Source organism: Pogonomyrmex barbatus, unplaced genomic scaffold (genome assembly GCF_055798465.1).
Source record: "Pogonomyrmex barbatus isolate J1 unplaced genomic scaffold, ASM5579846v1 scaffold21, whole genome shotgun sequence".
Classification (NCBI taxonomy): Eukaryota; Metazoa; Arthropoda; class Insecta; order Hymenoptera; family Formicidae; genus Pogonomyrmex; species Pogonomyrmex barbatus.
In genome coordinates, this window is record NW_028297118.1 from 2393213 (window position 1) to 2414791 (window position 21579).

Here is a 21579-nt window from a genome sequence, read left to right on the forward strand (position 1 = left end):
ATTTACGCATTTGCCGGAGAAACTTTACTGACTATTCTGATTTATCTCCGTCGCTAGAAGAATAGTCAAATTTCGAGAGAATCCATTGATTCAGCGCTTTGTTTGGTATTCTTTGTCATTTTGAAAAAAAAAAAAAAACAACATATTTTATCAGCCAATCTTACCAGACGATTTCACATTACGAAAATGTCAAACTGGGAAAAAAAATTTCGACAGCTGTCCGTACTGTGGTAATGAGAATTGAGAAATATTGCTATAATGAAAATGTCTTTTTTCTGACGATCACAATTTAAAATTTTAAAGAACTTATGGTATTGATTCGGATTGCGTCGAAACTGGGTGCATTTGTATTGTATTATAGAAAAGCGTACAAGGCTTCTGAGGCAGAAACGAGCATTAGCTCCCAAACATGTCCGTGGTAGATTTCCCTGCGGACACTAATCACGCATCGGCATCGGGATATCAGCCAGGGGGACTCATGGGATAGGCGTAGCTTTCCGCCTTTCCACATAGCGCGTTGTCTTTCTTGTGCTTACAGTTAAAAAAATATTTCTATTTTTACATTTCGTCTAATAAAAAATTTTTTTCTCTAAAAATTGTGATTAAAAGATTTGAACAAATTAATGTGACAAGCCGAGAATAAGTTTCGAAGAACAATATATATATATATAAATGACATTACTCGACAGGCAGGAGGAGGCGCCTAATAATTTTCTTTTGAATTTTCTTTTACTTTATACATACATAAATTGTATATAATTATTATATAAATTTAATATAGAATCGCTTATGTCGCCAGCCACGCGCCGTTATTTTTTAACTTGGACTTGGACCGAGGCAGCTCAAAGCCGCTAATGAGATTTAATTGATCAAAAGATATTGTAAATTTTCAATAAATGATTGCATAAAAAATTAACTCTCTCTTCCTAATCCTTCATGCTTTCTTGCATCCTCTCGGCATCGTAATGGCCTTTGCTTTTAGAAATACGTATGGGGCATGCATAATTCGCGTCTCGAACGACTTTCACGCGACGAGTGTCGCGCGAATATAATCCGGAGTCCAATTAGCGATAATTACGGTGTGAATTGGGAATTCCTAATGGTGAATATCCCCGTTAGTTCGTTCGTTCATTCGTTCGTTCGTTCGTTCGTTCGCACTTATGGTGATTTTTGCAGACGGCGCAATTTGAGCCGCAAATTAAATTCGTTCCTCGCTCATGATGCCGACAATTCGCCTACGCGCAATGGAAGGATTTCAAGTTATGTTCTCATTGTCGATGTCGGTATTATCAATTCTTGAAATTTTCTCCAGTCATGATCCAAATGTAATTTTTATATTTTTTAATATAAAACTCCGCGTTTTAATATAAAACTCAAACTCATTTTTCCGCTTTGTCGTGATTCTAATGCCTCTCTATTTCGAGTTGGAGAAAGAGAAGGGCGGAGAATTAACGTATAAATTGGTTAATAATTCGGGGCATTGGTTTACAATCTATATTGTGTTGGCATTAGCATTAAACCTGCTAACAACGATCATTTTGTCCAACTCTATGAATAATTCTCTTCAATTCGTACATATGTAGTTAACTCTAAACGTGCAATTGTCCACATTATGCATCTCACGTCACATATTTTTCGTTAACTTATTTATTCGAAAAATATAATTCACTCTTGGATTTTATTTTATTTTATTTTTTTTTTTTGCAATTATAACAACTTTAAACTTTGCATCAATAAACTTTGATATATATATATATATATATATATATATATATATATATATATATATAACAATCGCTGCGTACTCAATTGCGTAATATCTGAGACAAAAGTTGCAAATATTTTTCTGCTATTACTTATCACGAATTATTTCGAGGCATTAAAGTGACGAGTCTCGATTTAACGACTATTATTTGCTTAGACAAAGTCTCGCTCTGTAAAATAACCGGACGAAGGTTACTTATGTTACCTTGAGTAAAATATCTCGTTTAAACTAATTCAGGAAATTATCTGCAACTCGACACAGTCGTGGAAGCTATCGCCATTCGGACCGTGTTGCAGGTGCACCTGGGAATAACCAGGCGCGCCATCGTGCAGCTTAATAACTTACTTATTAATTATTAATCTCAATTCGCGTACGACGCGTGCGGAGCAATCACGACAATTTACATTTGTGCTTCCTCGCGTGCATCGGCTCGGAGCGGGTTATTGAAATTATTTTATTCTACATTTTATTTTTATTTTTATTTTTTTCATATTTTTTTATGTTTAACTTTAATCTCCCTTAATAATTGAAATAAATTATTGAACGCAAAATAAAACGATTGGTATAATCATTGGTATAATTATGAAGTAGCGTAGATTAATATAAATGAAGATATTTTTAAATGAATTAAAAACATACGCGCGCGCACACGTTATTTTTTCCTCCGTGATTGATATTTTTTGTTTATTCAAAGTTCGAGTAAAAAGAGAGAGAGAGAGAGAGAGAGAGAGAGACGGCACAATTTGGCGCCGATGATAATATGATGAACAGGATACCGGACTTGACGTTAGTACCTCGGCAAATGAGGTCATTTGTAGACACGAGAGCATTACACTGTTCCGGACAGCAAAGGATACGTGGGCGCAGTTTGCAAGCGGTGATTTAAAGGTCTATAGAGCGATGCTGCCTTAAGATTACTTACTCGTCGGAAACATAATTTCTCGACCCCCGGCTGCGTCTTTATGCCGTAATTTACGGAAACTTGCGAGCAACATGTTAGGAATGTCACTTCTCTCGCTACGTAACATGCACACGAGAAAATCTCGCCATCTCATTCAGAATGAGGCCAAAAATTTCTCAATTTTCAAATCTCTAAATTATCCCCGACAAATTTAAAGACAATTAATTCTTGATATCTTTTTTTTTTTTTTTTTTTTTTTAATTTTTAATTTTTATCCATCTGTCCAATCGATTAATTTAACATTAAAGGAACAAAATACGAGATATTCAATAAATAATAATTTATTTATTTAATATCGCGCCTTTTATCTTTATTTTTATCTGTCTCTGGTTTTCTTCGTAAGGTATTCCATTGTCCAATTATTTCTCCTACTAACGAAGCTGTTCTTTCAATAATCTCGAGTTACGGTTAGGTATTAAAATGAAATACTATATGCAACTGTACGTCTGAAGCAAACTCCTTTTTTGATTAGGCAAACTTAATATCGTCGATTCTAACATTCCGGACCGTTCTACTATGTATCGGATTGCACGATTCGCAATTATGCATTCATCATGGTACCATGCGTTATTCAATGCGATATTGAATATCACGTTACCAAACAAAACATTGCGGAATATCGGGATTTCCTCGAGTAATTGGAAGGCTTGTTACCGAAACTATTACCACGATCGCATTATAATTACACCCTCTGTGCTCAGCGCCGCGTTGCAGGTTTATCATAATTTCGTATACGCCATAAATAGGAAACCTGTTAATTGAATCTGACCGTTATTAACTTACGGTTACCATTAACTTTGCACTCTTGACACCTTAATTATTCTTAATAAATGTTATTTACTTACTTATGTTAAGCATAAAAAGAATTTCGGATACGTTTTGGTATTAAATTAAAAAATTCAGTCGCATAAAGTTGATATTTAAGTTAATGTTATCTTGCGTTACAATTAATAACGTTAAAATTAATAATGAAGAAAGTTTCTAGATGTTTTCAGTTTAAATAATTTTTTTCACATATGTTTATTTTCGCAAATCTCGAATTTATGTCTTAATTTTATTACAATTTTATCATATAAATGTTTTACTTTTGGAAACTTTAATTTTTTAATTTAATAGTTTTATTTCTATTTTTCGATAAATTTCGGTTAATTTCTTCATTGTTTTTATAAAATGTAGTCATAAGTTTATAACATCATTTGTACCTTCTAATCATGCAACATTTAGTTTTCTAGTTATCTATCTTTCAGTTTTTATTTGTTACATCAGAATTCAGCCATCTTAATTTCTATATATACTGACAGAAAATAGTTCTGGCAACTATATTTATAACAATTATGAAATTTAAGTACGTGCAACTACTTTTTCAAAGTAGTAACAAGTAGAAAAGTAGTATTAAATATAATTAAAATATAGTCACGATAACAATAGATGTGAATTATTAATTGATAGTGAAATAAATAGCGATTCAACTATTACATAGTTGTATCGACTTTATACAAATAGAACGATTTATTACAAATGATTAATATTACTTTACTATTATAAATATTATAAATATTATATAAGTATAAATAATATATTGCTATGTAATATTATATTACTGTATATTTTCTTGCTAACTTGTTGATGATTACTTCTTATTACAATTTTATCATAATAATTGAAGTGCTATTTGTGTACAAATTTCTAGTTACTAGTACGACTTTTTTCTCTGAGTGTGGATAAACGAATCTCTAATGGTTCATTCGAGACGTTAGGGAGATGTTATAGAGAGAGATGCCAAAGAAGGACAGGAGTATAGAGAGTATATAATACTAGCTGAGAAAGAGGCGGGGATCGCATAGGCGATAGAAACGGCCGGCATATCGAACTTTTGACAACTCGTAACTCGTATCGATCGAAGCTTGGATGGTGTCCAGCCTTGACAACCGGGGGATACGGAAGACCCTTAATGAGGTCCCCGACTTTTACTCTTTCCTCTCTGATCGTCTCTCTCTCTTCGAGCCCGTCACCGGTTGCACGAACTCCAGCTCGTGTCTATCATAGTTTCTTGTTGGTAGCCACATTGAGTATGATGACTCGAAAAACTTAGAACTTTTATTTACTTTTATTTACTTTTTTACTTAGAACTTTTTATTTGTTCACTGTCAAAAAATGACATTGTAGTTCGATTTCATATTTTTTCATATTTTTTTATTTTTAAGCAACATATTACGAAGATTTCAGATGTCAATTTTGTCATCGAGGACGCATGGAAATTTTAACAAATTATTCGGTCAATAATCGAAATGCGAATAAATATATTTTCTATCGTGAAATAAGTTGCTCATTAAAGAATGTGTAAATCTTACGTGGTTGAACGTAAAATTTTCTCCGAAGCTTTCTGCTGTAGTACATTTCTCTTTTAACATGGTAGTCTAATAAAAAAAAATCTCTGAATTTAGACTATGAATAATGGAATTTGTAGTATATTTGACTAGCAAGCTGATTAATAAACTGAATTAATATTTTATCAATAAATACTTAATTCTTCATCGAAATCATTAACTTTCTGTTGCAGGATGTTGCTTTGTAACGTTTTATACTAGAAAAGCGGCTTTGGCAGCGCAAAACGCTCTTCATAACGTCAAAACCTTCAGCGGGGTAAGTGTATTATTAATTATTGATCTTTGAAATTTTGAGGAAGAAATTGCACGGGGCATTACTCGATAGACTAAATCTTGGATGTTTAATAATTTTCTTTCATTGAATTTATTGAATTTATAAATTTGGAATAATTGTCTATATCGCAAACTATATGCCGTTATTATTTACGGACTTGCGACGCAATAGCTCAAAGCTATAGCTAAATTATTCCTCTTGATAAATCGATAATGAACTTCGAAATCAATAACTTCCCTTCCTCCTCTACAAGAAAATCTTATTGCGTAAAATATCACCTCAGCTGTGGGTTCTAAAATTTTGATCACAATAAATGCGCATACATGTTTGGTGGTAAAAAATTTGAGTAGAAATAAGGCTGACTTGAACTAATAAAAGTAACAATAAATTTTAAATTATTAAAATTTATTATTTTGATAAATTATAATTCCAAATACAAGTTTATGGACTGCAGATTATTTTATGATGTGGATAAATATATTATATAAAATGTAATTGTGATATTTCATTGTGAACATATTACGTCCACATTATGAACATGCATGGCATGAAATGGCTTCAGAATGATTATCTTTCAAACTAAGCGCAAGTTTAGTCACCTCTGATCACAAATCACAATTGTTGCAGCGTGTATCAACATTGTTGTCGATAGAAATGTTTAGATAGCATCGACGTATGCCGAGTACCGAATCAATTGCCACACGCATCCGCTTAGCCGAATAATGAACCGAACGTTTACGCAGATAATTATCCGAGTGCCGATGATTGACCGAATAATGAATATTAATACGGTTGATCAGTCGAATAAATTATTCAAATCAACGTAGCTCGATGAATCTTCGAGTAATCATCGATACAAGTAAATGGTTCGTCGCGACCAACACCTATTAACACTACTGAAATCGAGTTCAAGCAATCGACTCCTTTCCTAATCGCGGAATCAAATAATCATGTAATATTTTTAGTTGCTGTTACTTTTATGTGTGATAAAATACAATTATTAAAATTGTAAAAAAAAAAAAAACAAACAAGTAAATAGATAGTAAAATTGTCTGTTTATATCTAAAAGATCATCATTTATTATCATGAAATGTTAATAAGACTTACAAATTACAAATAAAATGCAAAATTTGTAAAGCTAAAAGTTTTATAGGCATTATCAATTACAAAATAAATACTATACTGCAATTTAACAAAATATGGTATTAAAAAGGACGATTAAAGAAATGAAACCTGTATATGTCATAGGAAATGTGCAAATAAGAAAAGTTGAAAACAATTTTTTAAATTAGTCGGCGCTAATTGATTTAACTGGAGCAAGAATTAGGGAAAATTTCAAATGACGCACTTTTAAGCTGCTGTTCTCCCCCCTCCTCCTCTTCCTCCGTCTCCGCCTTCTCTCTCTCTCTCTCTCTCTCTCTCTCTCTCTCTCTCTCTCTCTCTCTCTCTCTCTCTCTCTTTTTCTCTCTCGAAGATATCCCGAGACTGAGATTTCATTATTAAGCTTCCGAGCCTCCTTTCGATTCGAGATAAACGCCATCTTTGCACGCTTGGAAAAATATTCCATCAGAAAAGCAGCTTTCCTTTCTTCAGGTTTGGCGTCCCGTCGATTACAGGCGGCCGAAGATATCGTTGGAAGCCCGTACGATAATTACAGTTTCCCTGGAAACTTTCGATGCAATTACGAGACGTCATTACGAGCATTTAACCGAGCAGGCCTGGGCAATTCCGCCCTTCCTATCCTTCCCCATCCTTTCCATCCCGTAAACTCTCATACACATACGGGGCATGCTTATGCCTGAATTTACGAGAATAATTATTATCGATCAACAAAAGAGCGAAAGGGCGTGCTGAATATGCGACGAATATCTCTGCTGTAAATCCGCGTGCGGGATCGTTAATAATACTCGATACGTTAAATGTGGCCGAACCGCAACAAATTGCATCAATTACATATGATGTTTCATTATATTACATTAAATCTATGGAAATCTTGCCTTCTATTGGCAACATAAATTTAATAATACACAGCAGCAGTTGTTCCATCAAATTATACATTTAATCAGGTATTGTGTAAAGTGTACAATAATCCTGTCTAAGAATCTTTCTATGTAATTTATTTAAATTATTCTAAAAATAATTATTTTACTTATCTGATAAAAAGTGTAATATTAATGATATTACTTTTGTCATAGCGCTTTGCAGCACGTAATATGATAATGATAATAACAACTCAATCTTAATTTCTCTGATTATTATTATATTCTTTTTTTTTTTTTGCTTAACTTATTATTTATGATGCTTTTTAGAAAAAAAATTTTGTTTTAAATTAAGTCAATAGGATTTTTAGCTAGAAAAATTTGTAATAACACATTGCCGTTTTGGAAATTAAATATTTTTTAAATACTTTGAATGCTTTTAGATATATATTAAATCTATTTTTTTTTTTGCGCGCGCGCACACACACACACACACACACACACACACACACACACACACACACACACGTTTTTATGTACAAAATAAGAGACAAAGATGTAGAAAGTATGCAGTTGTTTCTAAAAAAAGGAATACACTTGTATATTGCTAACTGCATAATGTTTTTGCAAGCTACAATGCATCCTTTTTACAACAATTGATTTGTCTCATTATTCTGCGCGTAAAAGTGTTAAAATGCGGTTATTAAAAAATAAATAGAGAGAAAATTTTGCGAGAGATATATTTTATATTTTATGAAGTCAAAATGGAGTATAAAATATCTTGCAAATTATTGATTTTCTGATTAACTTTGTACCTTAATACTTTTATATCCAAAATAATTAAAAAAATTATGTTATGTAACAAAAAGTATACGATTTCATTTATAAAATTTATTTATACAAAAAAATCTCGAAAGTCTGTATGAATTAATATCATTATCGTGTCTCCAAAACTCTACAACTTTGTCTTGAAATATTGTTCACGAAAATGCTTTATTTTCAAGATTGTATCATTTAAAATGAAACACTTTGTATATAGTATTGAATACGTAATAAATAATCCAACGAATTTTGCAACGCATAAATACATTATAGAATACTTTAAGACAAAAAATATTATTGATCCATTGAGCGGAGCGAAACAACAAGCTTTTCTTACGTATCGTGCGGCGGCAGCATCATCTTGGCATCGCTTCTTTCAGACATCTTTTCTTTCGCATGACTGATCCGTACATCATTAGATTTACTAAACTCACGAGCTTAACATCGTGCGGACATCATATAGACTACTATATATATATATATATATATATATATATATATAATGGAACAGCAGCATTTTTATATTTAAATCTTGAAATAACAAAACAGGAAGAGGAAACGTTTACATTATTATAATTAATTATAAGAAGTGGTTAAAAAAAAAATGACATTGAAAGCGACAATCATTTTAACATTACCCGTTCAAATTTACTGGATGCTTTACACGTTGAAATACTTCTTATCAATCTATGAAAGTAGAAAGCGACAAGCTCCACTTGACTTTGCTCGCTTCTAAAGAAGGTCGCGTGCCATGAAAGAGACCGAATCTGAGGCACTTATGCCGACTGTTAATTAAGAGGGTTAAATAGTTGGAAGTCGAGCAGTTGGTCCTCGACAGAAAGAGTGTACGATAGAGGCAATGCTCGATCGGAGATAGAGTAACAGAGAAGAAATATAGAATGAGGAGGCTTCTTCGATATAGAGAAAAGGAGAAAGAAGAGAAAATGTTAACAAGGAAGTGGAGCGTCCTTGAACGATGCATAAAAAAAAAAAGAGGGAAAAGTGGAGAGAGAGAGATGGGAAGCAAAGAGAGGAGTAAGAGAAACAGAAAAGGGAAATGGAAGGGACAGGAGGAAGGAAGGAGAAGAAAAATGAATTGCAGAACGACGTGTTCGCAATGAAAAGGGTTGACTGAGTATAAGTGAGTAGCTGAAAGAAGCAAGAGTCGCGAAAGAGGGGGCGAGAAAGAGACGAAGAGGAGGACGCTCAGGGGGTTGCAAACTTCCGAATGGGAGGGAAGGAGATGAAGAGGGAAAAGTAGCGGTATAGGCGGGAGGAAGGTAGATAGGGGCGAGTAGAGAACGGCTTGTGCATTTGAAGGAGTTTAGCTTTTCTCGTATCAGATTTCGTTTCCACGAGTGGCGTCGACTTGAGAGGTCTGTGTTAGCTCAGAGAAATGACTCGAGAGTCCCCTCTCTTCTTCTTTTTCTCTCATTCTCTTCCTCCTCTTACCCGCCCGGTTCCTTTAGCTCTACCCTCTTGCAACTTTCCACTATTCTGTGCCGAGTGCACCAACGCGTTTCAACGCTCTCTTTCTTGGTGCCCATCGGCAGATTTACTTTGCACGGAAACCAACCAACAAGACCACGTCCCACAACTCACACGTGACCACCATCGATTTCTAATTCCACAATAATTTAAGACAACTGTTTGTCATATTTATTAAAAATAGATACGTTCTATCATACTATACGTTATAAAAATTTTTATTATTTTTTTATTATTTACTAACAAAAACTTTTATTTAATCATTATGGAAGTTTCACGTGCAAAAACCTTACCATTCTTCCGTTATCGGCGAAAGTATCATGCGTGTAAATCAATCGTCGGGGACGAGGAAAAAAAACGCATTTACGTCTATAATCAAAATAGCGGAGTATCCCGTGGCCATTTTGCGGCAAAGAAGGGGGGAGGAGGAGCGCGTCTGGCTCGCAGCCGCGAAATTGGCGGAAAATCGTGGCGAATTTACAAGCGTGCATACCGCGCTCGCAACAATGCGTAATATTATTAAAGCGCGGCGGGACGAGAGATATTGGAGCGTTAGTAGGCGAGATACAAATGGAAAATGAAACCATTATACGGCGAACGCTTCGGCGGCGCGATCGATGGGCGCGCAGAAATGGCGAACAGAAAATTTCTCATCATGATCGATCGCGTTAATCCTTCTCCTCTTTTACAAGATCTGCGCAATGTTATATATGATGCCATTTTCAATTGAGAATGTAAAGTATCGTACAGTTATAAATAGTTGGTAGATAAATAGAGAAAGAGATTTCTTTGAATATATTAATAAATACATTTTAATAAATGTCATTCTTATTTAAACATTTTAATGCATCTTTATGCATGATATCATTCTGCATTCTGAGCTTTATCGTTAATTTAACGTAAAGCTAATGAAAGAAACACGTTGAAGTGAAATTAAATTATTAATAAAATTCGGGAAAGTTCTCTGATAGTTTAATAATTTGAAAGAATTAGATCAAGAAAATGTTAATATTAAATTCAAATATTAAATGTAATGTTCATAGAATAATGTCTTAAAGATATTATATACGTGTTATTTTTTTTAACATAATTAAAATAATTAAGAAAATTGTGTATTATTAATGTAGAGAAGTCAAATGTGTATTAAAATATTTGGAATAAATAAAAATAACTTTTGTTAATTCCTATAAGCATTAGAAGTAGCTCTTTAGAATCTTGTAAATAAAAAAGCTGGCAGAAGCTATCGAGATAGAAAAATGGGGCTCGGAAACGAAAGTAGCCTGCCTTCCTTCCTTATTCGACGCCGTCGAGTCTCGTACTCGTGGGGGATTCTAAAATATTCAGGACACAACCCTGAAGCCCAGTTGTGTGAACAAACACTAACGATCGATATCATTGGAATGTCTACCGAGTGTCTACTGAAATTTCGAAATGCTACCGACTACGGCTCTGAAAGAGCCAGTTGAGAGAAGGGACGAAGAGGAAGCGAAAGAGAAATTCCGATAAACCGATATGACACACTCGATAATTCACGTTAATAATACAGTTCATTCGCTCGATTCGCACATATGCAGATATATGCATGATGCGTGCACAGCTGTATTGTCGAGATAACGCGATGAGTCACGCCGTGACACTTTCCGTAAAATAACGATAATCGATACGCGCCTTTGCGCGAACATTGCGGTGACTTCGCTTATTTCGCGACACCTGCCACTTTCGATGGAACAATCTTCAAATATTGATATCACATACCATGTAATATTTTGTGGAAATGCAACGAACTAAACCGAATGATTTTTTGTTTTTTTTTTTTTTTTCACTAAATCAAAAAGTATAAAAAAATGACTATGAAAAAAACGTCATTGTCCAGATTTTCCTTAATCTTTACAAAAATTTTGCTTTAATCGCTGAGTACATATAATTTTATTACTTAACGTTATAATAATAAAAATGCTGATGATTAGAAATATTAGTCAATTATTGTATTATCAATCGGATATTATATGTGAATATTAACATGTATTATGTAATATTTTGTGGAAATGCAAAGAATTAAACTGAATGTGGTTTTACTTTTTTTTTACTAAATCAAGAAACAAAAAGTATAAAAAAAAAGACAATGAAAAAAAACATCATTGAAGATTTTTCTTAAACAAAAATTTTACTTTAATCGCTTGCAATGATTTTTATTATTTAATGTTATAATAAAAAAAATGCTGATAAATAGAAATATTAGTCAATTATTATATTATCAATTGAATATTATATGTGTAACAAAATAAAATTTACTGTTTTTCTATTTATAATTAATATACATTAATAAAAATATACCGTAATAAAACATATAATATATAATATATCTTTTTTCGTGCATATATATACAATAATATTGGAAATGTTGATAAAAAAACTTTCTTTAACTAAATATTTTAAATACATAAAAATTATTAAATTTTGATTGGTATTATAAATTATATTGGGGAAATTGCAATCTTTAAGTAATCAGAAAAGTTAAGCATCTTATTTTCTATAATTAAAAATCACAAGCGTAAATTTCGGGTAACGAAAAATGTGTTTTACGTGTTATTAACGAGTATTAAGCATAAATTATCATCTATTTTGAATTGATAAATAACACCGATTTAATCATCAGTTTTTGATTTATTGACACATGGATTTCATCGGATTTGCGATTTAATGAATCGTGCGCGACTACCGGGCTATTAAATCGGACATTTACCGTATGCAATGAATATACAGTATTATTTTAATTAAAATAATATGACTTTGTGGCTACGATGCAAACAGAACAGTAGTCTTTGTTGGCGAATGCCCAGTAAGTTGTCAAAAATAAAATCACTGATTGTCGTAAAATCACGGGAATATAGAACTAACTTGTTTCTCTGTCCGTTTCTTTGTTTAATGTTTTAAAGATGAAGGAAAAGAATAAGAAACGATAACACGCAAACGAAGGAACCCACGTTTGACCCATATTTTTGTCTTAAGTAACACCAACAATCGGTCGGTTGGTGGCATGTTTTTCTATCTGTCATGCATTTGTGCCAAGAAATCGATTGATATTATCGGCTGATATCTGCTGATTTCATCCTGCAAATCTGCACGAATGAAAAATATGAATATTTAACTCAAATGTAATTTTAGGCATAATTAAAAAAATGTTTTCCCCTGAAAATTCCCAAAAACTTCTCGTGAATTGCAAATTTCCATAAATTATCGCTAAAAAAATTGGATTGTAATGCACGAATGACTTGTTGTAGAATTGTCACGATTTTGCGAAATCTGCAACTAAAAGAAATTCCGATAATTTGAAAACGTTGCAAAATTTGTTGCAAAATGGATAACTCTTTTGTATCGTGCATTGACATATTATATAGCGTATAACATTTTGCACGAATCTCTCATTAATTTGAAACACGCGAGAAAACACGCGAGAATTTCATTGTACAAATTTAAAAGTATAGGGCGCAATCCCAAAAAGTGACTTAATCCCGCCGTTCAATGCTGTTCCCAAAGTAGAAGAATTGAATCATAAAACATTTAGCATCAGATCGAGGATGTATGTTGATGCGTAAGCGTGAAAAAGTCGTAAACCGAATAATTAATTAACTTCTGCTGCTCCTCCTCTTACGTCTCTCTGTCGCATTCAGTCGCGCCTTGGGGAGAAGGCACAAGAGTTATGGCGAGCCGAGCGTGTATAATTTGTCGCCAATTAAACAGTCTATCTCGTACTTTTTCTCTCGTTTTCTCTCTCTCTCTCTCTCTCTCTCTCTTTCTCTCAGGACCTTTCTACGATACCGAACGCAATTGTCGGCTCAGAAAAACGGAGTCATCGACCGTCTGGTGCGGGCGCGAAGAACCGGAAGCGCTTCCACTTCGCAGAGGCGAATGTCGTAATCGCATAACGACATCGTATGATTCTCCGAGGCGCTAACGAACACCCTCTATATACTCAACCTACCCTCGACCTACCATTACCCTGCGCACGCTGCGGTAACAAAAAATAATGGACATCATTATCGGTCCGAGATAATGGTCGCGGACGAAGAGGAGAAAGAAGAGGGAGGAGGGAGGAAGGGGAGGAAAGGGAGGTGGAGAAGCGAAACGACGATCGACGATGGATGGTGAAAAGAAAAAAGAAAATGCCGATCGGCGAAAACGCTCAGGCCAACGACAATCCCGCCGTTCCTGCTGGGATCATTTTGATTTTTTGCCGGACTGCATTTGAGAAGCTTGTCACGAAATTCTCGCTTAACATGAGTTTGAGGGGGGGTCGAGAAAAAGAACGCTGTGATTTTCAGAATTTGGAACGTGTCAGCAGATAAGACAGTTTTATTCAATAAACGCCACGAGAGAGCAAAGAGATTATACAAGCTTAATAAATGTTGAGGATCAAACAAAATCATTTGTTTATCAAAGATTGATTTGATTTGCGTAGTTGGATATGATATAATATAATTACATATTTGATCTGATCGTATCTGAAAATTAAAAATTTATATAAATTGTAACATGTTTGATTTGTTTGATTATTAAATAAAATTAATTATTAGATAAAATTAATTAATTTTCTGAATATATTTCTCATATGATGTAACATATTTGAATCATATAAAGCAATATTTCGTTCAAACAAACTGTACTTTTATATGATTAAACGTTAAATATAACCGACAAATAATTGTTTACTTCTTAATATTTCCAAATTTTAAAATAAATACTAGGAAAAGGGAAAGACTGCATATTAAAAAGAATCAATAATAATTATTTATATTTAATTGTATTTGCAAAGCATTTAATTAATCCTAATTAATTCGCGCCAATATGAATTTTATTTTATTATCGCATGTTTCGTTATTCTCACAAATTTCCCTTATTTTATTTATTTTTAAATATATATCTGCGCTTTATTTAAAACGCAGAATAAATTGTAGCTGAAAAAAATAAGGCTTATTTACAATCGTTAATGATAAAAAAAAAGTATTTTCCGTGCGTGCGTATTTAAAAACTAAATATACGCGTCAACGTTGCAACCATTTCCGATAATGTAGTGGTTATTCTATTAAATAACTTGTATATCGCGCCCAATCAAAAACGAAAAAGCGGGGAAAATTACACGTTTAAGAATTGGTTGTCAGTATTTATCACGGAAGCCGACGGAAGGACGCTGGAGTTGCCCGGCACTTCCAGCAAGAGATTGCAAGACGACGCGAGCGTAAAGTTTTGCGAGCCGGTCTAACGAGAGAGAGAGAGTGTGAGGAAAAAAAAATAAATAAAAGGGGGCGGAAAGCAACGGCGGAGAAAGAAGAAACGCGGAAGAATTCGATTTGCGTCGCGGGCAGCAACAGCGGGCTCGATTATCGTCACGAAAACGTCGCGTCGTGCCGCGCGGCTGCGCGCGTGCGGCCGCGGGCTAAATTGCGTCCCATTTCTCAGCAACTTTTTCAATTTGTCGCGGCTCGGGCAACTAATTACCGGCCGAAATGACTTTTGCGTCGTTGTGGACGGTGGTTTTAGCATCCACGATAGAGCAACGACGGCGACGCGGCCACGATGGCGCACCCGCGGTGCGTCGTCGTTGTCGCGGCACGTCGGTCGGACCGAGCGATTTTTCGAATACGTCGCGATCGTCGGCCTCAGTCAGTGTGACGTATTGCGTGATATGGCCACGTGCGAATGGCACATTTGATGCGAAACCAATGAGGTAGAGAGAGAGGTAGAGAGAGAGAGAGAGAAAGAAAACCCACGAAGCGACAGTTTGATTACGTCTACTCGGACTTGGCGAGGCCGCGAGCGAATTGGACGGGAGATTTTAACCGGGCCGACACGGCGATAACGCTCGCAGGTGCCGTTGCCGTTATCAGTGGAGTCGTTAAATGCGTGGTATTGACGTGCTCGCTTTTTGGAGATTAACGTTTCGCAGTATCGATTTGTACAAAGCCGGTGCTCGTGGGGAAGTTTGTTGATTGCTCGTTACACCCGCGCGAATTGAAAAGAGACGAATGGAAATAACTGAAATATTCTTGGAAAATAAAATGTGAGGACGTACTAGTTGAAATAATTTCGAGTAATTATTCTGTTCCACGCCGCAATTTAATGCAAAGATTTATAGAAAATAGTACTAACTTTTTTTTTTTTTTTTTTTTAGAAAATATGCTTTACTTTATGGCAGTTGTAATTTCATATGTGTTTGTTCTTAATGAATTTTCTTTCGTACTTCACGCAAAATTTTATTATATAAACTATTATATTATATTATAAAAATGGAAATATCAGATAAATCAGTTTTTTTCCATCTAATTTATTTGATAATCCAATATGTATTTTGTATTACTCTTTAAAAAATTATTTTCTAAAGCAATTTTTTTTTTCTTTTTTTTTTTAGAATGAATCGTTAATTAAAAAAATCAAATTAAATGAGAAAAGCTGTCTGTCTCTTAGTGCGCAGGGATATTTTGATGATTTATGATACGGGCGAGATTAATTCCAAGCCTCTCGACGTCGATGCAGAAAGTTGACATTTTTATCGTTCACTTCGGTCCATTCCCCGAATTATTGATAAAAATCGTAAGATAAAAATTTCGTTCCATTTCCTCAAGATAATTTTTCATTTTGTGAAAGATTTGTTGCGCCTGGCACGAGATGAACGTTCGTTCTGTCGTGTCGCGTCTCTCCATGCCAAGCTGGACCGCGAGATTTCTCCGCACAAATAGAAAGAAGAGAACTGGCACTCCCGCTAGGCTTTACGTCGTGTAATCTTGGGCTGAGTGACATGAAGACAGCAAGTACCGGATAAATTTGCTGGAAAGAAATTGGAAAGAAAAAGAAGACCGCATAAGAGAGAGAGAGAGAGAGGGGGGGGGGGACAGAAATACACACGTCCCTGCGTATGAGAATGAACTGGAAACGCGGATAAACCTGAGGTACTTTAAGGGAAAAGAATTGGAGGGAGATATATATTTCTTCGTAAATCTTCTCTAAAATTAATTTCCTTACAAACAATTACAAAAGATATATTAAAATACAAATAAGTAAACTGAGGAGCTAATTTACCTCCGAGAAATCCGTTTCCGAATAAATCTATTTAATGTAATTAATGTAATTAATGTTTAATTTTAGAGCTAATACATTTGAATGCTATTCCATTTCCATTATTATCACAATTAATATTAGAGTTTAGTATATATTTTTTGGGAGGATTAAAATCGTGAAATTGCTCTCCCATACATACATAAAGTCAAATCCCAGCCCAATTATGAAGCTTAATAATTATTTGGGCGGGTTACAGCTATAATCTGATATGATTACTGAATATTACCGGACGCTTCAGATAATTGCATTAATAATTTATGACTTATATCGCAGCAATATATAATCGCTCCAACAATAACCAATAATTTTATTTCGTTACTCGCGTTCGTTGACGAATGAAGGGAACACTCTACTGACAATTGTTTTCACACCGCGTTTTATTTTCCTCGGAAATGACAGCAACAGCACACTGGGGGTACTCCCTCTTTGTTAGAATTGAATGTAATTTCATAGAAGACACTTCGTGTTCTTCCTCGTCGATCGATCTCTTAGTTCACAACTAGGTCAGCACTTCCCTATAGTATTCGTGTTACGCACATGTAGCGACACGATATAGATAGAAACACGTTAATCTAATGATATTCGCAATAAACGAGATATCGTGAGTGATTTTGGAACTTGTTAATTTACGATTTAAAAAGTAAAAAATAATTGTAAAAATTTTTCCTTTAATAAGATTTCAATCAACTTCTTTTACGCGTCTGCATAAAACATTTTTGGCATAATGTATGGGGGAGAGGAAGGTGCAATCTCTTTCCCATACATTCATAATAATACTTATTAATTAAACACTGTTGATGATTAATTACGAACGAATTAATCATAAGCAATATATTTATATCTCTCTGTTATCTCAAGTTGGATTTCGCGAAAATTTCTAATGACCCATGAAATCCCTCGGCATAAGCCGAGGTAAATCGAAAACGTAGAAACGTCCGTATGGAAGTGTATACTACAACTCCGCGATGACAAATGAAACGCTTAAGTCGGATGCAAATGGAAATACACGGGGGGGGGGGGGGGGGGAACGAAATCGCTTCAGGAGGAGGATTACTTCCGCGCTTATTCGGCAGAAAGAGTTGGGGGAGTATCCCGCGATTCCCGCACAATTCCCGTAAAAATCTGATTCCGAAACAATTAGTCATATGACGATCTACCGAATAATCGCGATGTGCCTCGCGACGATCGCGATACAATTGTGTGTATTCGCGTATGTATGTGTGTGTGTGTGTGGGGGGGATGGGTGTGTGTGTGTGTGTGTGTGTGTGTGTGTGTGTGTGTGTGTGTGTGTGTGTGTGTGTGTGGGTGGGTGGGTGGGTGTGGGTGTGGGTGTGGATGTGGGTGTGTGTGTGGTGTGTGGTGTGTGGTGTGTGGTGTGTGGTGTGTGTCTACATTCCCACCTATCTCGTGGTGACCTCAATCCAATTCCCAGAGGATATTATAACGCGGTGTATTATCCCGAGTCATCGAATATTCCCCGTCGACCACGAAGACCGATCTCGCTCGGAGTGGCCACGAAATAAAGAAATAGTGATCTCCCGTGACACGGTGAGACAAATCTTTCTCCCTACCTGGCAGTCGCTCGCGGACCTTTTCCCTTCCCTCCCTCATCTCTCCCCCCCTCCCCCTCCCCCTCTGTCACCCCAACAGGAAACTTTCAATTTCCGGATATATCGTTCCTGGGCAGCATCGAGTACGTGCGATACAACAACGTCGGCTTTATTGAACGCTCTTCCTTGAGCCTGCAGGCAATCGATCCTTTTCCTTTTCCCCGTGAAAATTGCTCGATTTTTCACAATTTTTGATCTTGACGTGGATATACATGACTGCTTGTTTTGCATACATACGTATTGTCTCTTTTATATAAACGCTATTAATTTCTTTTACTATATAAATATTTAGTTTTCTTTCATTAAGCTTTGACTCGTAATTTGTACTAAGAGTTGTTAACTTGACTAAATTTTTCAACTAGATTAAATTTGTTCAGTTCAAGTATTTATATATTTAACAAATATAATTAAGTTGCAAAATTTAATCAAGTTAATTATCTTTTTTTCTCAGTAGGTAACATGCATCCTTCAGCTTCAAATCATGTTTATTTGCTGTTCGTTTGACTTTATTACTTGTATTTATATACGCAATCTATGTAATCGATTTATTATCAATTGAAACTGAGTGTATTGATTATATATATATAAACCAAAAATGATGAGGATTATTATGGATGAAAGTTCTCAAGTTTCGAAACGATCGATAATTGAAACAAATTTATACCACTTATTCAGTATAGGATAACCATAGCAACAAATAATATTATTAATAGGTTGACCCAAAATAACAAATCATAAAAAGAGTTTATCTCTTTTTAATTCAGATATATTTCAAATATTTTTCTCAACTTATGCTAATTTAATAAAATTATAATTAGTATCTGGCACAAAATATTACAAATTAACAAATTTCATTTATTCGAGCAGCATCTAATTAACGCGCAATAATTGACAAATAAATTTTCACAGTGTTACTTATTTAGAATCCCAATCTTAATATTACTTTCGCATATACTTACAAATATTCATAATTATCAAAAAACACAATAATTATCTGGAAACGCAACATTTACATGATGATATATTAGAAAGTTGACAGTCTAGCAGTTGCACCTCTTGACACTCACGATTTCTTTCATTATACCTTCGACAACGTCTTCTCCATTCCACTTGTGATTCTGTCGTGTTACGAATCTCGTCGAATGATCGAAATCCTCCGATTGCGGAGGAAAGTAAAGTAAGGAAAAAGGAAGATAGCGGAGCAGCGACACATCGCGCATGCCGTCGTAAAGATATTTCGTGGACAGTGAAAAAGCGCACGTTTAGGAGATCGGGATGGCAAAAGAAAGGGCGCGCGAGGGGTTGATCCGCCCGAATGGGACACCAGAGGGATGACCCGACGGCGCGCTCGGGGACGTACAGGCAGAGGGCGTGTTGCCAACTGCAGTTTCGCAGCGGCGTTCTTCAAATCGATTCCCATTTCCCTGAGAAATGCAGCACGCTGACGGAAACGCCCGCCCATGCTGGATAGAAACGCGAAATGGAAATTGATAGCGCGAGCCGGCGAAACGAGCCGGCGTTTCGCCGCTACGAAAGTCATCGCGAGGGTAATCAATTGCAATTGTAATCCGCAAGCGAAAGATTGCCGGTCGTGAGCTTCTCGAGTTTTAGTACAAGAGTCACGAGAATGAAGCGATGAACAAGAGCGCGGGATATTATACATGTGTACATTCCTATAAAAGAGAGAGAGAGAGAGAGAGAGAGAGAGAGAGAGAGAGAGAGAGAGAGGAGGGTTGAAATAAAAGTGATAAAAAGAGGAAGAAAAAAGTACAAATAGATAATAAATGATTGATGAACACGATGATAAATTTATTCGAATCTCCCTTTGACGTATGGCCACGTGTAGGATCAGTTAGAATTGAATATGGCAGGCACGTTGATTGAATTTAAAAGAATTTCTATTCGCAACCCATTCATTATTTGTTCAAGCATTATCTAACGTGGCATCTAAAATTGATGATTTATAGAAGTATAATGGCAAAAGGCTATATCGGCAATGCGTGCACATATACGATCTCGAAAGGACTGACGCGCAAAGGCGTCCAGGTGTCCTTCGGAGGGAGGAAGAAGAGTTGGCTTTGTTTAAACGTTCGCTCCGTCCTTCCGCGCCGGATGGTCGTGTCCAGATCGCCGATGAAAACCGGGGCGATCGTACAATGCCGGAGTAAATCTGTAGCAAGTAAACAGACGTCAGTCACGCATAAATGATTACGCGTCTCGGCAACGCGCTCGCACACCCACGTGTATCGATCACCGCCTGGTTTAGCCGAATGCCGGCTTGCCAGGTAATTTAATCACTTTTTGTGCCCCCCCCCCCCATTGGCATTTCGGAAAATTCGGCCAATCGAGTGCCAATCGCGCGCGAATCGTGGAATGTTAAATTATAAATAGCATATAATTATGCTCGCGCAGGGAGATTAGTGTTTCTGTCGAAACTCGGGGTAGGGAGGGGGGGATTGTTAAATTTGTTATTTTACTCAACAGTCGACAATCGCATTAAAATAGCATATTTGTGGTAAAATATATCGGCATAATTATTTGGATATCGATGATTTCATAAATTTCATTTTAAGAACGATATTTTGGATATACTTTTACTTTTTTTTTTTTTTTTTGTATTAGATTTTATGTGTGCAAATTATTGAAATTTTATATATTTATTTGGATTTTGTCATAATTAAATAGTAGACAAGTATGCAAAGATTAATTTTAACTTGAGTTATGAGTGTGCTTAAGTGTGAGAATTTAATATTATCATTATAAATAAATGGAAATATTATTTTTAAAAAAATTCATAAAATCTTAAATATAAATTTTTATGAGAGCAACCTAGCAACCCATATTTTAAACAAACTAATTATTCACGTAGTATGTGGATAAGTCAGCAATTGTGACCACAAACATTTATTAATAAGTTTCCGTAGCAAAACTGATATGAAATTCGGAAAATCCGTTACGACGCATTCGATTGCACGCGTCACTCGTTGCGCGTTAAATTATGGCTCATAACTATCCTTCGTATTTTCTATGAAAAGTGGAGACCATAATTTTTTTATTTCCCTCGCGGAAGACATAAAGCTTTTATTACACCTACAATTTTCTAGAACACTTCCCTTCGGTTGGCTATAGGCACTAAGATTTACGCGACATGCGTCAGAAGAGAGCTTTGTTCAAAGATTT

General features: G+C 35.2%; 1 protein-coding gene across 20 annotated transcripts in view; it reads left to right on the forward strand.

The window, feature by feature from the left end:
* The window catches only part of LOC105430125 (CUGBP Elav-like family member 1-A), a 460379-nt gene that overhangs the window by 357313 nt on the left and 81487 nt on the right, over positions 1-21579 (forward strand). For all 20 annotated transcript variants that reach the window (XR_016139481.1, XR_016139480.1, XM_089078040.1 and 17 more), the window contains one exon: positions 5287-5369. Coding sequence is in view for 18 of the 20 variants with exons in the window: in XM_089078040.1 (XP_088934166.1) it covers positions 5287-5369 (83 nt within the window). In the remaining 2 variants the exon portion in view is untranslated. The remainder of the gene's footprint in view (positions 1-5286; positions 5370-21579) is intronic.